General features: G+C 37.1%; 1 protein-coding gene across 8 annotated transcripts in view; it reads right to left on the minus strand.

Annotated features, from left to right (window-relative positions):
• PRR16 (proline rich 16) overlaps positions 1-25,637 on the minus strand; it is a 180,487-nt gene that overhangs the window by 101,410 nt on the left and 53,440 nt on the right. Inside the window, exon 1 of one of the 8 annotated variants that reach the window (XM_080574181.1) lies at positions 1-25,039. The exons of the other annotated variants lie outside the window; for them this stretch is intronic. Coding sequence (XP_080430307.1) covers positions 1-9 — 9 coding nt within the window. The 5' untranslated portion in view covers positions 10-25,039. Of the gene's footprint in view, positions 25,040-25,637 lie in introns of those variants that run through there. 8 annotated transcript variants of the gene reach the window in all.

The following is a 25,637-nucleotide window of genomic DNA, read 5'->3' on the forward strand; positions in this document are numbered from 1 at the left end:
CTTCAGCATACTACTGTGGGTGGTCTAAGCCAGCTTTGCCTTTAAGAAAGAGGGAATAGTCCTAGTGAAAAGGCTGGAAGTATCCTCAGGAGAGTTAAAATAGGTCACTTTTATCCCTACGTACATCTTGGCTACAATCCAGGGCGGGCTTCTGCAGCTTGGAACATGCTGTCTGTGAACATGGGACAGCATGACCACTGGCAGCTGTGCAATTGGGCACATGCTATACTGGGTGGGGGCTAAAATACGGTGCAATAAGCATTATTCTTCATCAGCACACCTGCCGGAGACCAGGAAAATGTTTTCCAGTGTGCACAGGAAAGCATGTTACAATGAAGAAACACAGGGGTGAGACAGAAGTGGCAGCTTGTCACTGACAGCAGAACAACATGTTCAGGTGAAATTCCAGAATTTATGGGGGCAGAAATACTGTTACAAAATACTTTTCACCAGCATCAGGGAGAACTGATGCTAAACTCTTTTATTATTGTTCATTAAGGGGCTGGACAAAACTGCATTTAAGATCAAGGAAGATGAAAAATCCCATCTCTCCTTCAGGGTATTCTTCCCCGCAGTTATTGCTGCAGCTCACGTGGATATACCCAATCCAGCTTTAAAGTAAAGTTGCTAACAAGGTCTCCATGGTAACATGCAGCTTAGCCTAGCCTTTGCTAACCATCTCCCTTGTTAATAAATGAGTTATGTAAAACACTTGGGTGGGTTTTGCACCTGCACTGCTCTCTGTGCTGGTATGACTATGTTGCTTTGTAGAGTACAAACTAAAGACAGTGCAAGCCCATAAGCTTTTTAGACATTTACTAGAATAAAACCAAGAGAATTTAGATAATATCACATTTTAAACTATAATGAAACAATTCACCAATGTCTTTTCAATATCTTTTTGCACATTTTTTTTTTTTTTTTGATAATGCCGTGCAGCTCTGCTGTCCTGTGAAACTGGTGAGGCAGGAGATTCAAGCTATGGGAGATAATGAAATCTTACCCCTCTGTGTGTTTTCCCTCTGCATGCAGATTATATCAGAAACCAATCTGAAACTGGTGTTTTCTAGCTAAAACTTCTTTCCTCTCTATTATAAATGCAGTAACCAGATGCTGCAGATGACTCAAAGCTCACTTGCTATAAACCACACAGTTCTCTGCTGCAACTCCTACAGCTTGGGCGTTTACAAGGTCTTCCAAAATCCCTTTTACACTCCAAGATCCCATACAACAGAAACCATTGGCTGTCCCCAGTGCAGAGCTTCAGCTTCATTTGGAGAATAAGGTCACATTAGAAGCAAGAAAATACAATGCTTCACTCTCCTGGAGCTGTGCCGCACTTGAAGCAAGTATTTTCCCAGCTACAGACATGCCATAACTGTGGTTCCTCTCCCACTTTGTCATCTGCTTAACACACATGCCTCTCACATAAGCCACTGCATCAGTCTCCTGTAGAAGTTAGAAAAGTGTAAATGATAATCATCCAAGTGTGTTACTCATACATTGTGTTTTCTGGTATTTTGTATAGGCAAAGGCTCTCTAATATAAAAGAATTATTTATTTTGTATGCAACAAGCTTCTTAATGTAAATTCCAAAATCACTTTAAAATATAGCTTTTCCCGAGTAAGAATTGTAAAAGTTACACTGGAAACATCACTGGAAAAATACTGGTTTGGTCTCTTTTGGAAGATTGTACGTGCTGCAGATGCAGAGAAACCTCTCCTGCTTTAAGGACGGTACTTAACTGGATTACTAGGAGGTCACATAAAGCAGATAAAGTTTTCTAAGGAGATGCTACTTGTTTTTCTTTTTCTTTTGTAGTGGTATATTCCTTGTCTTCTTGTCTAGCAAAATAACCATTTTTTTTTCAAGCCACCATGAGATTAATCACCATGAGACTAAGTAAGATTTCCACGATGTTCTAAGGAAATTTTAGCTGAGCATTATTACCATTCATACCTTTTTTCAATTGCGGGTAATTTTTTGCTCTTTTTTAAGGTAAAACAATGGAGACACAGTGAAAGAACTGAATTAGAATTGGAAGCAATGGTTATAACCAGAAATTATCAATTAGCTGGTCTTTATGAAATCATTAATCTTAAACTATTTTTGAAATTTCAAGTTTCACCTTTACACGGAAAACTATGATACAGAAATTACTTTTTTCATACATGACAAGCTGACTGCACCATAAATAAATACTACTTAAGAATTCAGAAGAGTATCTTTAAAGGAAATTTGGAGAATAAAGATGAGGAAAAAAACAATGTTCAAATTGAACTGTCTGCCTAGATGCATCTATTTATTTTTTTAATTTTTTTTTCCCCCATAGGAATTGTTTTATATGATAAACAGTACTCATGATTTAACCTGCAAGATTTGTTGTCAATGGTAGTGCTTGGTTTCAGAGCTGAATGGAATCCGGAATTTCCCCATTTTTAAAAATTAAACAAATTTGTGAAAAAGTTTTCAGTCCATCTCAGAAAAATAAATAAATAAATAAAAATAAAAACACCCTACAATTTCTTCTAGTTGCTTGGAAATTAATTTATGTATTTTTTGTAAGGCTATCAGGACATTTTATTTCCACGATTCAAATGTGAGACAGTAAAGGCTCGAAGGTGCAAACTGGAGACAGACCTCTTAACTACTTGGCTGAAAGCCTAGAAAGTCTTCAGCTTAATCGTAGGCTTTCTGGTTAGACTGTAACAGTCCACAGATCATGAATGCAAATCGTGCTACAGCAGAGGTTATCAGACAGGTCTTACTCAGGTACCACCACCAAAAGCAAGTTTATAAACGCGCTGGTGGCACATTCCATTTTGTGTTAAAATAACTTGTGAAGCATTATACATCAATTTGGATACAAGCATACTGGCTACACACACAAAAACTGTTTTCCTCCAGAAAACTAACAGTCTATTTCTATGGTTACATATTCATTTCAAGGGTGAGACAGTCATATATAAACTAAGTATTTTAACAATCAACTGACTCATTACTTTAGAAGATCAATTAGCCATAAAACATCAGACTTGAGTTCATAAATTGTAACTGAATATGCATGTAATATGCAGTTGCATCTACAGATTCTCTGTGGACATGAGGTCTCCAAGGTGTTTTGTCTGGCCGATAATTTATTTTTCTTTATCTTTTTTTTCCTTTTTTTTGGAGGGGGAATGGGGAGGATAGGGGAATGGGTTTGCATCCTTGACACAAAGAAAAGCAATTTCACCTTCAAAAAGTTATCACTATGAACTGAAGTGACAAAATAAAGAATATAACATCTGGCTTGGCAAGTAGTAGTTACTGCCAAAAAATGGTGGACAGCCATATATAACACACAATTTATTTCTGCTGAGAAAAGTCTGACCCCAATGTTTTGCCTCTCATGAATTATAACTTAATCTCTCTTGACTAGAAATAAATAATATAGCAACATACAGCTGTCTACTGCACTTTGCTGTATTTTCTCTTGTTCTGCTTCTGTAAGGCTGCCACTGCAAACACGCCATTATCAACACACAATATGCAGCACACAGGAAGCTGAGGAACATGAAAGAATAAAGAACTGTATTTCCTAGAAGGAATATGTGAATCCCACCTCACTGTAGGTTCTATTTGCTGAGTTGGCTGAAGCTTACAGTATGCTCAGGACCATGTTTTCTAGCACACTAGAAACTTGCTACCTAGGTAACTTAGGTGACCAGATACCAATAGGTGAGATTATTGTCATCACTGGAAACCGATACAGAAGGACAGGGCACATTCAAGAAGGGAAAGAGAATCAAGAAGGAAAAGCAACAAGGCACCATCTTATACTACCCACATCTCTGGTCTGAAGAGAAGAAACAGAGCATTATCCTAGCAGCAACTTGCAGTCCGTCAAGCATGGGGGAATCATCATATCAAAGGCTTTTTTGAGCCACAGATAGAACCACGTTAACTGTGGGTCTTGGTTCTAAATAACATCTTTTCAAAAAGAATATGGCAATGTTTCTGCAGCATCTTCCTACAAATTTTTAAAAAAAAGACATAAAAAAAAAAAAAGCTACACATGTTTTGCTAGATTTAATATAGAATGAAAGGGAGGAGCTGGTCAAAATGTAAAAGGCTACTCACACAATACAGAACAGGTTATTCTTTGGAACAGAAATAACCTGATCTGAGAAGCCTCACTGAACTTTGAAACCAGTTCTGGTAAAGCAGGAGGTTAGACTCAGTGACCTCCACAGGCCTTTCAGACCTTTTTTCTTTCTTTTTTTTTCCTTTTTTTCCCTCCTAGGGAAGACACATAAAGACAATCATCTTCAGCAAATGAATCAATAAACAAGATCTAATGGGAGGAATGGATTAAAGGAAAAAATCTTTATTTCTTAAATAATATAAAAGGCCCAAGCTCAATCTATCCTAATGCAAGGAAGCAAATCATAAAGGAAAATCAAATGGACAAGAACATGATTCCTTTATTCAGGTGAAACTCAAAAAGAAATTATTAAAAAATGAACAATGGTTCAAATGATGACAGGTATGTATGAAAACAACAGCAAAGAGTAGATAGGATACAGTAATTAGTCCAAAGGAAATATTCTTAAGAACACTAGCATATAGAAGTCAAGAAAATAGTGGATCTATTAGTCAACAGAAAAAAAACAAAACAAAACAAAACAAAACAAAAAACCTGAGAAGGCTAACATGCTTCATTTTTAATAAATAAATGTTGTTAAACTATTAAAACATGAAGATTAAGAATCCACTTTAGATTAGCTACAGAGTCTGGAATCTTCTTAGCTAAGGCAGAGGTCTTTGAGTTGCCTGAGCCTGACGGAAAAATCTCTCTAGAACATTTAAGGAATTGCCTGCCCTATGACCTAGACTTTTAATAACTCTTTTTTAATAACTGTTTTGAAACCCTGTGGTGCATGTGAAAGATCCAAGATGACTAGGACAGGACAAACGGAACACCTACCTTTAAAAATTTACAGAATAGCAAGAATTGCCGGAAAACACTCAATTCCTAACAAAAATACTGGAAAAACAGTCAAGCCAACTGCTTGTGAACACAGAGAAAACAGCAGGGAGATGAGAAATAGCCAGTGGTGACTTGTCAGGAACAAATCACGTCAAAACAAATCTAATTTGCTTCTGTGACAGGGCATCAGGTATAATGGATGAGCAAGACACAAGGATGCAATAAGTCTTGGCTTTTTCCCACATAGGTCATGCATGCAGAAGATACAACTAAGTTTTATTACACTTTTTTTCTCACATTTGCTTATTTGGGACTAAACTAGTACAGGAACTCAAAAGCAAACTTTCCATTAATCAAGGCAGAGGGGAACTAGGATACCTCAGAAAAAATCCATATAAAATCTACTGCATGTCACTGCCACGTGTCACAACAGACCCACTGGTATGTTTATTCAGACCCACTGGATACTGACCTTGTGAGGTCCTGAGTTAAGCCCATGCTGTTCTCTACACCTTTCTAGGAAGTCTTCAGTGCAGGTCTCCCATTTCAGAGGCTGGAGGCTGCAGTAACACGTTCAGGATGCCAAGGAGGCTTCTCTATGCCAGAAATACCTTCCAGCCCTACCATCTTATAAAACCATTCCCTGTCACCCCTGCTGCCCCTCAGGCTGAGGTGTAGGACAGAGTATCACACAAACCAAGGAAAGAAGAAAATGTTACAACCTCCTGCCACTCCCAAAGCATGCTGCTGAAGGAAGCTTGCCTGCAGATACTTACAGATTCCACACCACTTCGTACAGGGATACTACTATACCAGCCAGCGAAACTCACAGTAAAACACCGTCAAAATATCATGTGGAAATGGGTTTCTGTCAAACTGGAAAAATTGAACAAGTGACTGTGCAGGTTATTTCTCTTGGGTCTGCTGCCACTCAGCATTTTCACTAATGACTTGCATTAAGAAAGTGAGTATATCCTTTTTAAATCTGCAGACAGTGGCAACTTGGGAAGACCTAAGTTATTTTGTAGGATAGGATTAGAATTCAAAATAATCACAACAAGCTTGAGAAGTGATTTGAAATAGCTAGGATGTGAGCCAGCTGTGTGCTGCCTTTAGATAAGACTACAATCAGCTGGACAAATACAAGATGGGGAAGAAACAGCTAAATCTGAGGAAAAGATCTGGCATCCACAGTAAATATAGGAGTCTTCAAAGCAGGTTTCTACAAAAAGAAAGCAAATCAAGATATCAGAAAGAGGTTACATCAAAAAATGTCTCCACTAACAATGTAAAAGATTTCTCACCAAAGCCACAGCAACTCCATGGATTCCACTTTTTTAATATTCTTTCCCAGTTTCTAATGCTAGCCTATAAAATGCCTATAAACAGCTAGCTGCCATCTGATCCTGAAGAAATGCAGCTCCACCTTCATAGGACTTTTTCCTTTCCTTTTTTCCTTTTCACAAAAATTGCTTTAAGCAATTACAATACATTGAAATGGACAGGAGATTTAGTGAAAGGATAAATACTTCTATTAGTATTTCATGGAAGATGTCTTTGGACTGTATTGGTAAATAATATAAATATATTTACCTCTTTAAATTTCTATTTCCATAATACGATATAGAAGATAAAACTGGTAATCTCTAGATATTTACAGAAACATTAACCTCAGTTACCTCACTGCCGAGTTTTAGAAGAAACAAGCTTTCATCAATGCTTGAAGATATTAGAGCATTAAGTAAAGGATATTTTCACCTATAGAGATGTGGTATTGGAGAAAGATTTTTTTCTTTGTATATTCAATATTTATGCTACGTAATAAGTCATACTAAAATAGTTCTCTTGGGTACCGTGATAGTCTCGGTCTTTTGCAGATATTACCCTATCCTGGTGGTCAGATTAAAGAATTAAGGTAATTTTTGTATTAATCCTTGGAAAGCCTCACTTCCTTGTCGACACTTGAATACTGTTACAAATTTTAAGCCAAGAAAAAATACTAACATATTATCTTATCCAACCTGTTTACATGCAGATTTTCCTTGTTCCAGGTCTCTGGAAGATTCACTGAAAAAAAATAATTTCAAAACAATCCGTGAGTTTCTCTTGGCTGAACTCAGAGGCTACAGGAGATGGAGCAGTAGAAGTGAAGCAGGGCAGATAAAAAGAGCTAACTTAGGGGGTGACAGGATGTACAGGATCACAGCAAGGACAGCTGAGAAGAGTTTGCAAAGAAAAGACTGAGGAGTGTTGCATGGCCTGAAAACAAAACCTCTTTTTTATTTGGCTGCTGTTGTTTTAATTTGAAGCAGAAAAGGACAGGAGCCTCCCTTCGAGCATGGGAGTACCATGGGCTGCTGTGCTGCTAACTTACACCCACATGTCAAAAACCCCTGCGTGACCTGTACTACGACCAGTTCAGTCAGCGGGTTAGCAGACATAACTAAGGAATCTTTGCTACTGAGTAGCCTCACCCAGCGCAGAATCACTGTGCTTCATCCAGTGCTCCCATAAATACAGAGAAGCAAGGGATTTGATGCCAGAGCTGATTTTTATATAAACCAGCAGCACGACTGCTGTAGATTCTTCCTTCTAGAAAGCAAAGTGAGCTCAGGGGCCACACCTGAAACTCAGCTTTCTGTTCTCGATGCTGGTTTTGTGTCAAGTGTGTTACTTACTAATTCTGTAGGAAACAGGGCAAAAAGCTACTAGTTCTCTCCACCCATGTCCCAGATCCAGAACAGGAAAGGAGATAAGCCAGGATTTTGTACATAAGAAATGAATTTACTTTGGCACTTATATCAGCTATAATTTTATTTGAACAAAAGAAGTGAATGGATGGAAAGGCGCAGTTCTGTATCAGCGTCTCACAAAGAGAATACTATTTCCTTGAATGCCTGTAAACATAACCTCTGCAATGACATGAGCAGAATATTACATTTTCAAAGCAGGAAAAAAAATCAAAAAATAAAAAATCCCTAAAAAAGAAATCTGTATAACTTCTGAGGTTGTTAGAATAAGAATTATTCACAGAAGAGAGACACAGCCAGTAGACTTCAAAACAAGTCACGTTAGCATTTAAAAGATTGCTATATGATTAATTTTTCTAACACTGGTGCAATCAATAATGCTATCTTCAATGTTTACTGTGAACCGCTATTTTTCATGATTTGTTACTTTTTTTTTTTTGTAATTAACAAGACGTCAAGATCAGTGGAAAATGAGGTCTCATCCTTTCATGGCCTGCTGTCAGTCCCCAACATTTTGCTATATAAATCTGCTAGAAAAAATAAATATATATATATATACATATATGTATCAGAGAAAAAAAAAATGAAAGAAATGCAGCTTGGCAAGGGTCAAAATAATGCATCTACTTGAGATACATACTTCTGGTGTGGCTGTTTGTGTGATACGTAAAAGGATTTAAGAATATCTACAGCTAGCAATAGTTTTAACTGCAACAATGAAGGAAAAGTTTGTTATTCCATCTTAGGAGAGGAAATAAGGCACTCCTGACATAGCAGTAAAATTTCAAAACTGGAATGAGTGTCAGAATAGGACCTGATTCAGAGGAGTTTCTCTTGCATTTCATTACCCCTGAAAGGTGCATGACTGACAAGTCCAGAAACAATATTGTCTTTCTGCCCAATGCAAGATTGACACCAACAGAAGATGTGCCCTATAAATTTCACTATCAATGTACTTCACTTCTTACCTATGGAGAGGCCAATTCAGATTTTAATCTGAAATTCTTTGTTTTCTTAATTAAAACTGCCAAAACAGGAACAAATTCTATCCTCCAAGAAAGGACTGAAAGCTCAGATTTCTGCTCACAGGAGATGAAACAAAAATCATCAAGCTGTTTCATTAAAGCAACAGATAACAATTTCCAATCAGGACTGATCTAGTAGTCATCCAAACTACCAATACTTTATGCTGAATGATGAGTCACTAAACTTAGTAACATTGCAGTCTCTATCTTACCATCGTTTTTATGCTTTTCTGCTGCAGTTTTCTTTTTTATAATTCTCTTTCTGATCAGTCCTTCATACTCCCTAGTGCAGTAACAGCAAAAAAAAAGAGATCAGAATATTTGAAAACAGTTTTTCACCTTTCTGCAAGATGTCCCTGCAAAGACAACTGGAATGAACATGTTCTCTATACATCAGAGAAGAGGAGAGAGAAACCAGTTTAAATTGCAGTAAAGAAGACTCCATTAAACAGTAAAGACAACAAAACATGGTACTGGATCAACTGGGAATTTTCTGTAATCAAAATCATTTGATATCTTCACAGAAGACATGATTTTTATCCAGCCTTGGAGCACAGATATGGGAAAAGAACATATAATTTATTTCCCTGTTGATTTTAGGAAATGAAAGCTGAACTATTTAATTACTTGAGCAGAATATAACTGAGAAAATAATTCAGGGTAGCAAAAGGTTGTTTGTTTGTTTTTCTGTTTTTTGTTGTTGATGTAAAAAAAGTTTTCCTGGTTTTGGCTGGAATAGAGTTAATTTTCTTCCTAGTAGCTGGTATGGTGCTGTGTTTTAGATTTAGGATGAGAACAGTGCTGATAACACACCGATGCTTCAGCTGTTGCAGAGTAGTGCTCACACAGGGCCAAGACCTTTCCAGTTCCTTGTGCTGCCCTGCCAGCGAGGAGGCTAGGGGTGCACCAAGAACTGGGTGGGGATATAGCCAGGACAGCTGGCCCAAATGGACCAGAGGGAAGTCCTGTACCATGTGGTGTCATGGTCAGCAATAAAACTGGGGGGTTGGCTGGAGGGGCTGCTGTTGCTTGGCGATTGGCTGGGCAGAGGTCGGCTGGTGCTGAGCAATTGCATTGTGCATCACTTGCATTATTCTTTTTGTTGTTACTGTTAGTTCCCAACTCCCCCTTTTTTTCCCCCTTACTAAACTGTCCTTATCTCAACCATTGAGTTCTTGCACTTTTCTTTTCAATTCTCTCCCTCATTCCACTGACAGGGGGGCATGAGTGAAGGTTTTAGCTGCCTGCAGGGTTAAACCACATCAAAAGCCTATGTAAAATTAACTTTTTGAACCATACTACTTGTGTTATTCACTTTAGCATTTGTTGGGTATGTTATGTACTGTAAACATCATAACAAGTATATCTCACAAACCTGAGCACAACTAACTTTTATAAACACAGCCTGGTATCAATAAACATATAGACATGCAACATCTTAAAAGGTCCTAAGAATGAGGACTACAAAAAAGAAACCCAATAACATTCTTTAACAATACAAAACACATGCTTTGCTATTTTAACATCCCTTAACATCAACAAACCTCCATCTCACTGGAACTGCACACATTACTATCACATACTATTACTTAAGCCAGAATTCTCAAGTATTTTCCAGTTTTATTCTTTCTGATACTAACACATAAAAGATGCATATGTAGATAGGTAGCCGTCTTCTTGTCTGTTCCTAGCACTGGAGTAGACTAGTCTCAACCATGGCCTGTAACCCTGCAGACTAAAACAGGACATATATCTCCTCATATACAACAGTTTCCCATCTATTCCCTTCCCCAGTATTTCCAATAAACCTACCCTGAATCCCTGCTGCTGTTTTTTTTTTTTTTTTTTTTTTTTTTTGCACTGAATGCTGCTCAGCACACAACAGCAAGCTGCTTCCCACCCAACCAGCACTACCTGACCCCCAGATCAGTGGCTGGTGACAGTGGCAATTTCAACAAATAAAGGCACAAATGTCTCATCAGCTGGTGGTCTGATACCCATGCTAAGGAATTCTACATCAAGCGTGAGTGTAGGCAGTCAGCATTAAAAATCACCCCCAGTAACTCAGAGCAAGCACCACATGGAGGCTAAAGCCTGCTAAGGTTTCCCTTGGCTACAGCCTTCCCATTTTCTCCTCCTTTTGCTATGTTCCAAAATAAAGCCTCCCACCAGCAGAAAGCAATTATCACTGTTATTTTTAGATACCACCTCCCATACACTTCCTGACATTTTCTGAAACAAAGTGATGCCTCTGCTGTTTATGAAAGGAAGCACTCACACTAGGAAGGAGTCGGACACCCAACCTGTGATCAGAGGTAGTATTAAAATATATGTGGCGTCACAAGCATTTTCCCTTGACCTGTTCAGTTTCCCTGTCCTGCGTGTTGGTTGTTGCCATCCCAACTTAGATATGCCAAAATCTCCCTAACTGTTACACTAGTAGCCTATGTGCTCAGGTCTACAGCTCCCTATCTGCATCGTCTTGCAGACAGGCTCCACATGCTCATACAAGCTCTGCTCTGTCACGTGGCATGACAAAAGCTGAGATAAATTTACACTTCAGGAAGAGTCAGATGAACGCAAATAAATTGCTTCCAGACCTCATCAAGCATGCATGGTGCGCATGAGTCTCTAAATCTGTGACGTCTTTATCGGCTCTACCCCTACTCACAGCAGTTGTACCTATTTCGCATCCATGAAGGCAGCAGACCGCATAAAGAGAGTGAACATCTTGAGAAACAATAAAATGAAAAAAAAAAAACACAAACAAACACAACTTAAATTTTCATTTAAAATCGCAAACAATGGAATGTGTTTAGATGGGCATATCACCCAGCAGATTACTCAATTTTCTGAAAAAGACTGAGAAGTTAATGGCCAATATCAAATTCATTGTCAAAATTAACTGAGCCAACTTTTCAAATCATAGTCTGTGAAATCATTTTTTCCCCACCTTCATTAGTCAAATGACACATAATAGCAATGTTCTTTAAACAGAATCCGATTACTCAAAAGCACCAAAGAACAAAAAGAAAAATGAATCATGACATCATGAATACAGACAGGAATATAGATGAGTGCACATAAATCTCTTCTTCTCCTTCTGTCAAACTAAGAATCTCAAATGATTTATTTTGAAGGGTAGAAATCACATATTAAGCAGCATCTTCTATCTAAAATAAATAAAAATAAAAATAAAAATAAAAATAAAAATAAAAATAAAAATAAAAATAAAAATAAAAATAAAAATAAAAATAAAAATAAAAATAAAAATAAAAATAAAAATAAAAATAAAAATAAAAATAAAAATAAATAAAAATAAAAATAAAAATAAAAATAAAAATAAAAATAAAAATAAAAAAGCTTCAGTTCTAAGTAATGTTTTCCCTTTAAGTTTTACTTATTTTTGACTCATCTTGACCATTGGTGCTAATTTGTGCAAGATAGCAGACATTTTTAATTCCTCATCTTTAAAACTTACTCAGTGCAGACACTAGGATGCCAATAGCTGTTTAAGGGTCCGGTCAAGGACAATTTGGTCAATCAGGTTGAAGTGCGGCAGTGACAGACAGCAATTTTCCCTCTTGGGCTAAAAATAAAGAGCAGATCGCCTCCAGTCCCCAGCCTGAGCAAGCAGTTTTTCTCCTCAGCTCACTTCCCTTCTCGGCCAAGCTTCCTTCAGCTGTTTCAATCTCCTTTAGCCAGTCTAGCAGGAAGAGTAAATACGTCTGCTGGTATTGAGAACTAACCTGGGAATCCATATAGCTTCAGTTAAAGTCACTCCTGCAAATGCATGCATTCACTATATGCACATTTTCCTAGATGTTCTAGGAAGGGCTTTAACAAGCACCAGCAAACATCTTGACATTGACATTCTCCTTTCCCTTTTAGATTTATTCCTCGTAATTTACACTCTTAGGTACTCTGCACACGAACACACAGACTGGAAGCTGGCAAGAAGGAATACTAAAAACAAACAAACAAAAAAACCCACAACTGTTTTTGAAAATTGCTGCAAAATGTGGACAGATGACTTATTCAGAAGCTGTGTATGTTGTTACACTCCAGCAGACAATAAATATTAGAAATTTACTCCTTCAATTATCTTAATTATCTTTGTGAAAATTTCTCATTTGGTTTCTGGGATTGGGGAGTAGGGGGAGGATTCAATAGTTTTTTTTTGTGTTTTTTTTTTCTTTTTTTTTTTTGGTATAAAATGTAGACTTTCCAGCAAAATGCTAAAAGAATAAAAAAAGATTCTATTTTAACCACCTTGCGTTATAAAGAAAATGAAGGTTTCCAAGAGGAAGGGAATGTCTTTCTGTTAAACAAATGATGGAAAGCCTTTTACTTCAATCATAATAAAGTTCAAATTCCTTATATGAAACAGATGGCTTGAGTTTCCAGCACAGACTTGATTTAGCTATAGATATAGGCCATCCACTGGAAAAAGTGACATCTTTAAGAATAAAACCAAAACTAAATAGGATATCCTAATTAAAAAAAAAAAAAAAAGTCCAAGAAAATAGATTTCTAACTTGCCGATCCAAATTACGATTTGTATTAGTATTATGTCCTCTGCTCTGCACCATTATTGCTTCTGATTGTCTTTTGTTGCCCTCCTGTTTTGGTGTGTCTGTTCGTAGCCCATGTTTTCTGCCCCTTATCTCCTAAACCCATGCTTACTGCTGTAACCACCTGATGGAGCTGCAGTTCAGCTGAGCCTTTGCTAGGAATGCAGGTCGGCTTGGCACTGGGTTGGCCAGCAACTCACGTACTGGTCTTGCACCCGTTTTGCTCCTGTATGGGAAAGAGACCCCAAATAAGTGAGGGCTCTCACGGTTTTGTAAGATCTTTTCAAGATGTTACATAGAACTAGCTCTTCTACACAGAACAGTCACTCTCCAACTTTAACAGTAAACTACATTTTATAACTACATGAAGAATATGAACTTAATCATGTTATCAGATTTCTCCCACATACGCTTTTCCAATTTTACATTAAAACTTCCATGATACCAAATCCTCACTCGATTTCCAGCTAGTTTGCTTTAAAAAATCTGATCACTAGCCTACAAATGTCATGTGATTTACTATAATTTCAACAAGATTTTTTTCATAGGAATAATCTGAAATAGATCAGAAATGATATGAAACAGATAGAATTACCATATCTTTTCAGGTAGGATTGGAAGATGTATCTATCCTTGAATCTCTAACTAGCTGAAAAATCAGGGCAGATATTCTGATTGCTAATCTCAGTTCAACATTCTTAATTCATTATTAAAATACCTTGCACTCATTTATTCTTAAAAAACACTTAATGTTCTACATAGATATATCTGTACGAGTAGAAGAATATAACATGAAGAAACTACCTGAGTTACTGGCAGTGAATACCTTGTCATTGAAGCTGACCTCATATCAGCTGTCATAGTGTCATAGAAACATTAAGGCTGGAAAAGACCTCCAAGATCATCTGGTCCAACCATCCCCCTACTACCAGTATCACCCACTAAACCACATCCCTAAGTACCACATCCAACCTTTTCTTAAACACCCCCAGGGACGGTGACTCAACCACCTCCCTGGGCGACCTGTTCCAATGCCTAACCAGACATTTCATTCAGTCGAAGTAAGAGCCAGTTCGTCAGAGTTTCCTGTTTCTAGTACTGGTCATTTGTGAGTACTTCAGAAAGAAGTAACAGAACATAAGCAAGTCTGGCACAATATCTTTCACAAATCCTCTCATCTTCTGTTAATCTACAACAACAGGATTTCAAAACCTGAAGGTTCTATTTAAACAGTTGTGTGCAGTAAATACAAAACAGCCGCAAAAATAAATAAATAAATAAATAAATAAATAAATAAATAATCTTTTCCAAGACCTGCATTTGATTCATTATAGAATTAAAACTTTTACCTTTAAAGATTCAATTTGAAAACACATTTTTACTTGCATGCAGTAGTGAAAGAATCTGTAATAAACAAGAATGTGTAAGTACTGTTCCCTATAAAATGACTGACATGTTATGTAACACCATTGTGACAATTTAAAATGTTATATGCTTGGAACACTTAATTGCAATTTTAAGTCTAATCTAGCTAATGCTCTTTTTTTTTTTTTTTATCTCAAAGCCATTGTGCAATATTCTTAATCTTAAAATTGGTTCACAATTAAAGTACTGCAATTTAAGAAACAGTGTAGAGTACTCAGCAAATTTTATTTATATGAGTTACAGTAACCAAGTACACATATAGCCTTTGCACAATCTGGCCTTAGATACAATGCACAGGGAAACTTCCTGCAACTTTGCAGATCATGTTCTCTCCCACTTCTGTACTTTCATAAACACTCGATTTTCCTTACTTTCCATTTTCAGTCAAATTTCCCAGCCTATGCACAAACTGGGCTTTTAGTTCCCATTGACTCTGTCACTTTCCATCCTTTATTGATCCGACCTTGTCCAAACAAGATTTTCTCACCTCTTCGTTTCCACAACGTAGCACCATCATATCTCTACCACTGCACATCTCCAGGTTGCCAGTACTGTGAAGCTACTTCAAGGTGTAACACTCATCCTCCTTTCCCTACCTTCAAACAAGTATTTACTAACATCCTGCTTAGCTTTCTACTTCCTACCTACTTGTTTTACCAAAGACCTCGTCAACTCAACCCCAAATCTCATCTTTGCTCTTTCTGTATTTCTACATGCCCATTTCCCAGGGCTCGGTCTCCCAGGTGAATCAGAGTTCTTAAAATATAGCAAGCACATGGCCTGGTTGTGGTACCAATGTAAAATTTTTTAAATTCTGAATTATTCTCCACCAGATGCTGTGATAAGCTGCTCTTTTATTCCACCATGTCCAGTAAATAAATAAATAAATCATTTGACTTGCAGACTCCTAGGAACAGAAGTAATAGACTGGCAGAATTAACTGAATTGATTGGTTCTACATTAATGCCATCTGTAGCTGTACTAAAAAACAGAATTGCCTTGAGAAAGCAGCAATTAAAAAATCTATATTAAACTCATGGAAATCAGTTAAAGGTGCAAAGATACAACATGGTGACGTTTCTTTAAATGTTCATTGCATTTGTTCACTGACAAGCACAAAATACTCATTCATTTATTCTAAGAAAAAAGATTTCTTGTGCTTACATATTTCTTTTCTTCAAACTGTAGTTCATGCTTTAACCACTTTAAAATAATAATCGTTTATGTTTTATGAGGATTTATGCCTGAAAAAAAAAGTTTTGTTTGTTTGTTTCAGAACATATACATCATTAGTCTCAAACACTATCAAGAAAGTTAGCCTGCTCTCAAAGTAAAATGGTCTTTCTTCAGTAAATCAAAGTGATAGTTACACTCAGATGGTGAATTTGTCCTCAAGAAATAGATTTTTTTTTTTTTTTTTTTTTTTTTTTTTTTACTTCGAGCACTATGGGCTTACATACCCAATATACCAACTTTCTGCTAGCCCTGCCTGAAGCTGGAAAGACCTGACTGTCCTTTGTTCACACAGTGCTAGTGCAGATGACTGGATTGTCATTATCAGAAGGTTCCTGGAGTGAAACAACAGACTGAGTCCTTACTCAACCACAGCAAACTCCTCACGACCTCTCTGTTAAACATAAGGCCATAACAAGGTTAACTTGCACTTACTGGCAGTCCAGTTTTCAGCTTCTTGTCTGCCAGTTGAGAGAATGGAAAATAATGGCCTTCTCCACTGGTTCAAAGAGCAGGACTGCCTGGCTCCTCTATGGTCTGAGTTGTGTAGGATTTCCAAGCAAGTCGACAAGACAGATTAGTTATCATGTGACAGGGATTCATTAAGTCTTCCAATCTATCTAATTTATGAAGCAGAAATATCTAGTTTCTCATTTATGAAGAAAATGCTTATTCTGGACTGATTGTGTTCGAGATTAGGTTTCAATCTGGCCAAAAGGAGTCACATCCTAACTTTAGCAGCAACCTTACTTCGTGAGTTTCACCATCTTCTGAAGTTTCATTAGGATGGAGAGCTGATTATTGGTCTCCAGTCCACTTCCGTAGACTCGAGAGGAGGAAAACCCATTACTTAAAACCTGCATCCCACAAACTCAGTTTCCTCCCTGCTAACAAGTGCTTTGTGTCTGTAGGGCCATGGCCTGTGCTACACAAGACAGAATAAGTCATCCTTCACGTTGCCTCTTCATCACAAAATAGTACAAAGAGGGGCATGGCAAAGAAGAAGGGCATTTCAGCCCTACTCATATTGACACTTGCAAACTGAGATTAAGATCTAGAACCACAAAGGTTGCACACTGAGAATACTGAATGTTTGGAAACGTGGCAGCACCTCTACAACTGGTTGCAGAGCTATGAATTTCAGAACCTGGGCCTAATTTCATTTTGGAGATGTTTTATATCCTACATACATCAAGATTCTTGAAATCAAGAAAAAAATGAGTCTGTGTTTAGTGTTTTCTGTTAACTTCCTTCCAATTATGTCCATCACCTATTTCCTTGCAATGACCAATCTGAAAGTGCAATCTAGATGGATATGAACAGCAATCAGCTAACACAGTATTGCATTACATGCTCTAAGTCTTCTGCCAGTGATATTTGCCAGTCAAGAAACCCTTAAATCATCAAATTCCTTGCTTCGGAGAAGTATGACATCTGTTAGAGCATCTGTTCATACCAGGGCTCTATCAGCAAAGTCTGTGGAAGCTGAGAAGATTCTTAAAGCCATGTTTGTATGTTACTTTACATCTTCTCCTGTGCATTGAGTCAGTTTTTTTACAGAAAAAAAAAAATCTTCAAGGTGAAATGATGAAGTTCTTATCCAGGAATTAGGGGTTGAGTTGAATTACTGTTGACTTTTAGATCTACTTTCCCAGTCCCTAATATTTTACGTGGACACGCTAACTTTGTTACAACTTCACTAGGGTCTGAGTTGAACAGTGGATTTGAATTCCTGACTTCTTGGGATATATTTTTGAGCTCTTGCTCAAAAAAAACCTCAGATATCTGGGGGTGTTAATCATTTTGGGGGAGCTCCATAGAAGGGAAAGATTAATAAGCTTCTGCCATTCAGAGCAGAATTTGTGCTGTTCAAAGGAGTTTGACCCAAGCACTCTATTTTGTGAGAAGGAGACAGCTAAGAACAGAACTGAGATGTGAAATTTAGCTTGATTCCATCTATGGAGTAGAGTCATCTTGTCTAGGTCACTAGAAAACCAAGAACAGTTTCATGACTTAGCTGAGCTTCAGATCAGTTACCTTACGTTTATTTCTTCAACACCAAAATATGGGTATTTCATACAACACAAGTTGTCATGGCATTAAGTAAACTGGTAAGTACCTTCTTATAGATAAAACCAGAAACATTACCAAATCATTGTTTAGACAGGTATGTAAATGAAGATCTGGAAGTTGATCCACAGCAAAACCCATGAACTACCAGCTACAGTAACAACGCAGCTCCACATCAGAAAAGTCAGATACAGACTCTGATGCTCAGGAACTATGAAATTACATAAAACCTAAGAATCAGCAAAAGCCCCTAACACATACAGTCCACAATTTTGCTTTTTATGAATTCAGATGTTCGTATATAAACCACAGAAATACCTACCTTCAGTTCATTATTTACATCTAAGAGTTTCCTATTTACCCGTAACTAATGAATATATTAAAGGTTTATTCAAAACCTCCCACTGGATATTCTCTAAATCTTTGTATCTACTATGCCAAACACTTTCTTAGACTTTATATCTGTGACAGGCAAATCTTCAGATTTCAGTCATGATGCTTCTTGTTTTGAGGACCAAAAAACTTTGCTCAAACTACATGATAAAGGTAACATCATAAACACAGATTTAATTAATCCATCTCATTTTGAGAGGACATGTTTTTTTGTTTGTTTTTAAACTGCCCAAGGAACTCAACTGTTAAGATTGAAATTGTCCCAAAATTGCCTTAAAAAGCCATCTATACTAATGCAAGTCCGACATTTTCAAATAGCTCAGCAACTATCTCCTACTGTACCAGTTAGTGCAATCAGTATTTTAAATATCTTTTGAATTCACATCTGTAAGAGATGATGAGCACAAATGGCGGCATTTACATTTTTTCCCAAACAGCACCTGTAATCAGATACACAGACGTTGATACGTTATCTAACTTAAAAGTGTGAGCTGGTAATTACAGGAGTATATGCTATAGTTTGCATTCAAACTTTGTGATTTCAACACCTTGCTTCTGTAAAGTTACAAGGATTACAAACACCAACATAAGATAATCTTCCTTACAGCCCTCTCCTCATTTTGCTGTGCCTAGCTACTGCAATAGTTTGAGACTATCTTAATAGGTGTTTGCTAATAATTTTTTTTTAGTCTTTTAATCAATATAAAAGCTTTATTTATTGCAAAATAAAATACTGTAATTACATTTCTTAATAGATCATGTGCAACTATTTAATGGTTATGAAATACCAAGGAGATTATTCATGTGTTTTTTTTTCTCCAGTTGTTTTCTTTACAGACAATATGTTTTTCAGTCATCCTATAAGACTTTTCCCCATAGACATAAGACATAAACTTAGCAGAAGTTGACAATGTAAATTATATCTGTAGACCATTAACATGATGGTTCAGCTAAAAGGTTCCTTTATACCAATGTGAACTCTTTGGGATCCTTAAATCATTACTGATGTAACAGACTATACCATCTTGTGCCAATTCCTGCTTTGATCATGTTTACGAACAGGAGAAGCATCAGAGCTTCAAAGTGCCCATTATGATCTATTTTTCAAATGAAATATTATCATAAACAGTGATAAAATGATGTGATAAGAAAACACTTCATAGATCATTATCCCCCCAAACTGAGTATAAATGGTCCATACGAAACAGTGTTGTATATATACATGTACAACAAATCATTTTGAGATATAGTAGGTTTGCTTGTTTTAATTTAAAGCAATCACAAACATGAACATTACATGAAAACAGAACAATTGCTTCATTCTCTAGTTTATAGAAAATAATTTCACTATCTTTACTATACAAAACAAAACAAAACAAAAACTTAATTTCCTGGTTTTGAATTCAAAAATTTAAAAATGTGGACAAAGTTAGATGAATACTGAAACTAGCTTACAAACATGTAACTCAGTTGTGCACTGCTTTGGGATAAATGACCAGAAGACCTGAAAAAATGATCTGTGTTTAAGTAACATCACATTTTGTACAATATCTGCGAATACTAAGAAATGATAAGAAAGATGACTGCGTTACATACAAAATAATATTAAAATACACATGTATGTGTACTTAATGTGAATTACATTAAAATTCATCATAGTGCACCATTTCAGCTACTCTTAACATCCGTGGAAGTTAGTTTGGAATGGTAGTTCTGGCAGCTTGAATTTAGAAGTATCCTCTGCCTATTTATGGGGGGCTGCAATGAGAAAGCACTGACGTAAAATGGCTGCTAAACACTGACAGGATAAATGTCTGCCAGTCTGGGAATGCAGCCCCTGTAGCTGCAAAACTTGGCCTGGGAAACAGAAAGCAACCCTGAAGGGTCCAGGCTATGTCCATGAAGTGCAGGTGGACACCTGAGAGCTGGGAACATCCTGAATACCATGGATAAAGACAAACAGGAAACTAAGGAACAACTTAATGCCTGAAAAGGTGAAAAATAGTCAGGGAAAAGAGGAAATTAGCCCAAGAAAGGCGGAACTGACATGGGATTTTTTTTTTAAAGAAAATAAAAGAAAATAAGAAACATCAACATCTGTTGGCTGTCTGAGGAAGAAGACAAATTAACAGCATCTACTGGTTACCTAAAGTTCTGGTGTCCTATGCCCTGTTATGACTCAATGATATAAAAACGTTCTGATTTTTACCCAAATTGGAGCCTCTCTCCCCCATGTTAAACTCTCTGTGCTGCACATACTTCTCTCTGTTATTTAAAACAGGTTGACCATCACTGGTTGACTCCTAACTCCAGACTGACATCTGATCCTGTGATATGGATGCACTTCTAGGTGACCCTCCTTACATTACTTTGTGGGCCCACTTCTGGAGGCAGTCAATCTTTTGAAACTGTTTTTCTCATTTACACCCTCAGATGTCAAGATGACCTTCACACCTCTTCTGGGATCAGTTTGGTGCCCTTGGTACTGGTGATTTTTATAAATATGTATTTATATAAATAATCTGCCGCATTGATAAGCATAACAATAAATTTGCTAAGTATAACCTATCATAACTATATTTGATGTTACAACATTGATAAGTGTATAATTCATGATAAGCATATTCACTACCATAGTATTACTGATAAGCTTTTTGAACCTATAATAATACCAATCCGTATTTGCTGATATGTTACTGATTTTTACTATCTCTAATTGTCTTTCTACTACTTTTAATTGCTACTACTATTAATTACTGCTATACTTGCAATATCTACTACATACATATAGTAGCTTATTATCTATATTTATATTCACCTTATTAATCAGAGCATACTTGCTTCTGGTGATTTGTAATAAATAGAAATCTTTAGAAAATAAACTGTTCTGTATCACAGAATGCTACAAACATGATGTTGCACTCTCTATTTACCTGCAGGCTGTGTAACCTTTTATATCATGATGTTAATGTGCTCAAAATTAGTAAATTTTCATTTTTGCCTCTGGAGACTAAATCAAAACTAACAAAGCTGTGATGGCTGTAAAGACCCTACTCAACAAAAGAAAAATGAAACCAATGTAATTTCCTCATCCTTTTTTTTTTTCTTTTTTTTTTAAATTTATTTTTAAGACTTGCATTTAATTTAGCCTTGAAATCCAACTCCACCAAGTGTTCTGTTATTTATTTAATTAATGACTCTACAGAACTTTGAACACAGAAAAAATATACAAGAAGTGAGCATTACTATTTTCCAAGAGCTAGAAAAAAACCTGTCAGCTTCCATCAGAATAAACAACACAAGAATTTAAATACATGAGTATATTACAAGCAGAGGAATGATCTTAATTTTTAGAAAGAAGACCACAACAAGCAAAACTTCTTCACGATTGAAATGAACAGCAAATACAGCAAAGACTATCTTAGCATTTTTATTGCTAGCTTTTAGAGCACAGAAGTAGTAAATTCCTAACTGCCTCTTATGGCAACCCTGTTTCATAGTTTAATGAAATATTTTATTCAGCAGCTCTTGGCAGACAGTTTATAGAAAAGTGATTTTGGCCCCAACAGCAGGTCCAGCTCCCTATCAGATCTCCACTACAACAGCAATGCATGTTTCTTCCACTCTTTTTGTCACTAAGCTCTCTGACACTGATATTGCACCTTCCCGGTATACCAGCTGTAAATTAGAATATCCAAAGGAGAAATCACGAATTTTTCTGCTTAAAAATCAAAAACAAAACAAACAAATAAACAAAAACAGCTACAGAAAGCAGAGGAGCCTGAGTAATCATGAAAATGGGGAAAAAAAAAAAGAAAAAAAAAAGTAAGAAGCAGCACAAATGACTGTTGATTCCTAAATCCTGAGATTCAGACAACAGGAAAAAAAATGCCCCAATCCATGATAAACAGAAATTTTTCTTTTTCATTTTTTTTCCCTTAAAGCCAGGCTAGCTGTTTGACTAGGCAACAGTCAATTTCAATAACAAGCAAAATTCATTCGCATTTTCACAGCATCACAGAAAAAGCAATTTATTTTGAACAAAGGAACATAAGCTATGAATATTCCTATGACAAAAGGTGATATGCAGTTCTTGACATCCAAGATCTCAGCAGAAGGTATCCATTTTATTCATTAGTGTTGAATACAGTTTACTCTAGATGAGAGGTTAGCTCCTGTAGATAAGCACTGGTTTTGTCAGGTGTCAGAACAGGTACACAAGAGAGTTACTTCAGATGCTGTGGATGCTTCCCAGGTAATTGGCTGAAAAGTTGCAAGACTGCCAAAATGGAATCACTTATTTTCTCTTGATAATTTCAGTAACTAAGGCTGTGGGGAAGCTTTTTAGTGACACCCTCACAAACACCAAAAGGTTTCAGAGGCTTTTACATAAACGTTGAGCTTGAGTAAGGGGGTTCTATTTAGGATACATGATTTTCACTATGATAATTTCTCTTACCAGCTAGAGATAATACAATGCTGGTAAATGACATACAACATCTATTGCTTAAATCCACTGCTCCACGCAGCTTAAAAGCAAATCTTCAGAACACCTCTAGGAAAGACTATATCTTAGCAACAGCTGTGATATGAAGCTTGAACCAGTGGAGACAGTGAAGGCCAGCAGCAACTTGAGCTGTACATACAGGAAGGAGGTCAGCCACTACATCAGCTTCTATGAGTGTATGCTTCTACTCCATAGACTATGTGCCCAATTTTGGGATTCCTAATGTGAAACATACATCAGTGAATGAGAGCAGGCTCAGAAGAGGGCCCTGAGGTGGTCGGGGCTGGAGCCCTGTGTGGGGAGGCCAGGGGATGAGGCCCGGCTGTGCCTGGAGAAGGGACAGGGCCAGGAGCACCCAGTAGCACACCTGTGCCCACACGGGGCTGCTGGGGATCCAGAGCCAGGCTCTTCTCTGTGGGGTATGGCAGGAGGGTGAGGGCCTGGCACCGGGAAACCTCTCCCCAGGAGTAGAGATGAGCAGGGGCATGGGCTACCCAGGGCTGTGTAGGCTCCCTGCCTGCCTGAGTGTCCTGGTCTGACCCCAGGGCTGGCCTGCTGGCAGCAGCTGTGGGCACCAGGAACCTCCCCAGCTCCCTCCTCACAGGAGTTATCCTGTGATCCCACAAGAGGCAGACAGACTGGTCTCCAGTTGAGAGGCAAAGGGACTTGGGCACAGCCAGAGGTTGCAGCAGGAGAGTCAGCACCCAGAATTGCTCCAGATTTCACAGGTCTTAAAAACATTGAAGAGCCCAGGAAGCGGGTCCTTAAAAGTCTAGCAAGTGGCCAACATGAGATGTTTGGCTTAATGATTTTTTACCAGTTAACACCTACATGCGCGCTTCCTTTTTTACAGAAAGTTTTAATGCTTATAACACTACCCTTCTGAAGTGCCTCATACTTGCCACACCTGATTGTACTATTTTATCTGATGCTCTGCTCTCAGACACAGGCTTTGAAGAACTTCAGACAAACAGAAGAGGAAAATCCTATCATTAAAGCACCTCAATTTTTCAGATTTCCCCAAAATCCTCAGTGAATGACACGAATGACAGAAGTTGAAAAACCTAGTTGTTTTAAACTTCAGCAGCTAGTCACACAGGTTAACAATAGTAATAGTAAAATAACCATAATAAAAACCACTGCTCAGTGACAAGTTGCAGCAGAGGCTGCTAAGACCAGGAGTGCAGACAAATAACTGTATCCTGTAATAATTTCAATTCCTTAGACAACAGAAGAAAAAGGAGCCATTCACTTTCATAAGCATGTATAATTTGAATGCTTTATCCAAATCCTGATTATTTTTTTCACTTACTTGTAATCTTCAATTTCATAGGCAGTAAGTCACACCATGCACTAACCATTCTAATCTATCTTACCTGATCCTATTAAGTCTCTTATTTTTTCGCCTTTGAAAAGCAGCCTAAAATTGGACACAGTGTTCCACGTGAATCATTTCTAACATATCCCTTCCACATTTTTAGTTTCAAACCACCTTTTAACACATCTAAGAATCCTACTTGCATTGTCAGCTCCTCTTGCTAGATGTAGTTAATGTTGTGATGTTTTCTCTGCAGGAAACAGTGACCCTGCGAGTATTGCAATTATATCATCAGTCATCACAGAAAATGATCCCTGCATAGAAATGGAAAGAAATGCATTTGCTGAATACCTTTAATACAAGGCCATTTTTATTTTCCTTATTTAATAAAAACTTGTCATTGTGGCAATGAAGTGCAATTCCACTTTACAAAATAGTATGCCACCTCTGAAAGTATGATCCCACAGTTTTAATAGATAGGTGTTAGTTTTAATTGATAGGTGAGCATAAAACACACTTTCAGATTTTATACCTATATGATTACATGAAGAGATTTGTCTGAGCTGAAGATTTCTCCTCTGCAGAAGAGAAAGCCTGACTGAGTCTTTACAACTAATTAGTGTTTTTCCTACTTCAGAAATCTCTGCACTGCACTCCATTTTGCAATATAACAATATGCTGGCATCAAGAAAGACCTGACTATCCCACTTCTATCTTCAAATCAGCTCTGCTTACATACACTTCAGAGTACATCCAGTATGTCACAGTGCTCCATTCCTCCCCACCCCCCCAGTGCTGTTGACTACAGTGCACAAGTCATATTACATTTGCTTTGAGATAATTTATAGAAAGCCTTTGTAGAACTGTGGAAAAGAAAAAAAAATGTATAAAGGAGGCTTCCAGGAAAAAAAATACTATTTTAGTCAAGTATCCCACCAAAAATATCCTCAGGAAGGCTGTTGGCTACATGAAAGTCATCAAGTATTAAAAAGAACATAATACAGCAATTAGAAAGGAAACATACAAGTCATCTGAATTATGATTACCCCTGGCAAGATGTTAATTAAATATCAAATAAACATTGGCATAACATTTTTTTTTCTTTATTGTTAACATCATCTTTCAAGGTATATGCCTTTTTTTCCTGTTATTTGCACCAACCTTCTACTTTGAACACCACCTTTCATCATGCTTGAACTCAGGTTTTCTAAAGGTCACGACTTCCTACTATCAACTATTAATAGAACTATATTATAACTATATTACATTATGCAGAGAAAAAAAATATGAGAGTTAGCATTAGTGTGCTGTTAATTCTCAAAATATTTCAAATACTTTCTTTTATTTTTACCTTAAGCACAGACAGGTT

This window comes from Anser brachyrhynchus (genome assembly GCF_964034855.1).
Source record: "Anser brachyrhynchus genome assembly, chromosome: Z".
Classification (NCBI taxonomy): Eukaryota; Metazoa; Chordata; class Aves; order Anseriformes; family Anatidae; genus Anser; species Anser brachyrhynchus.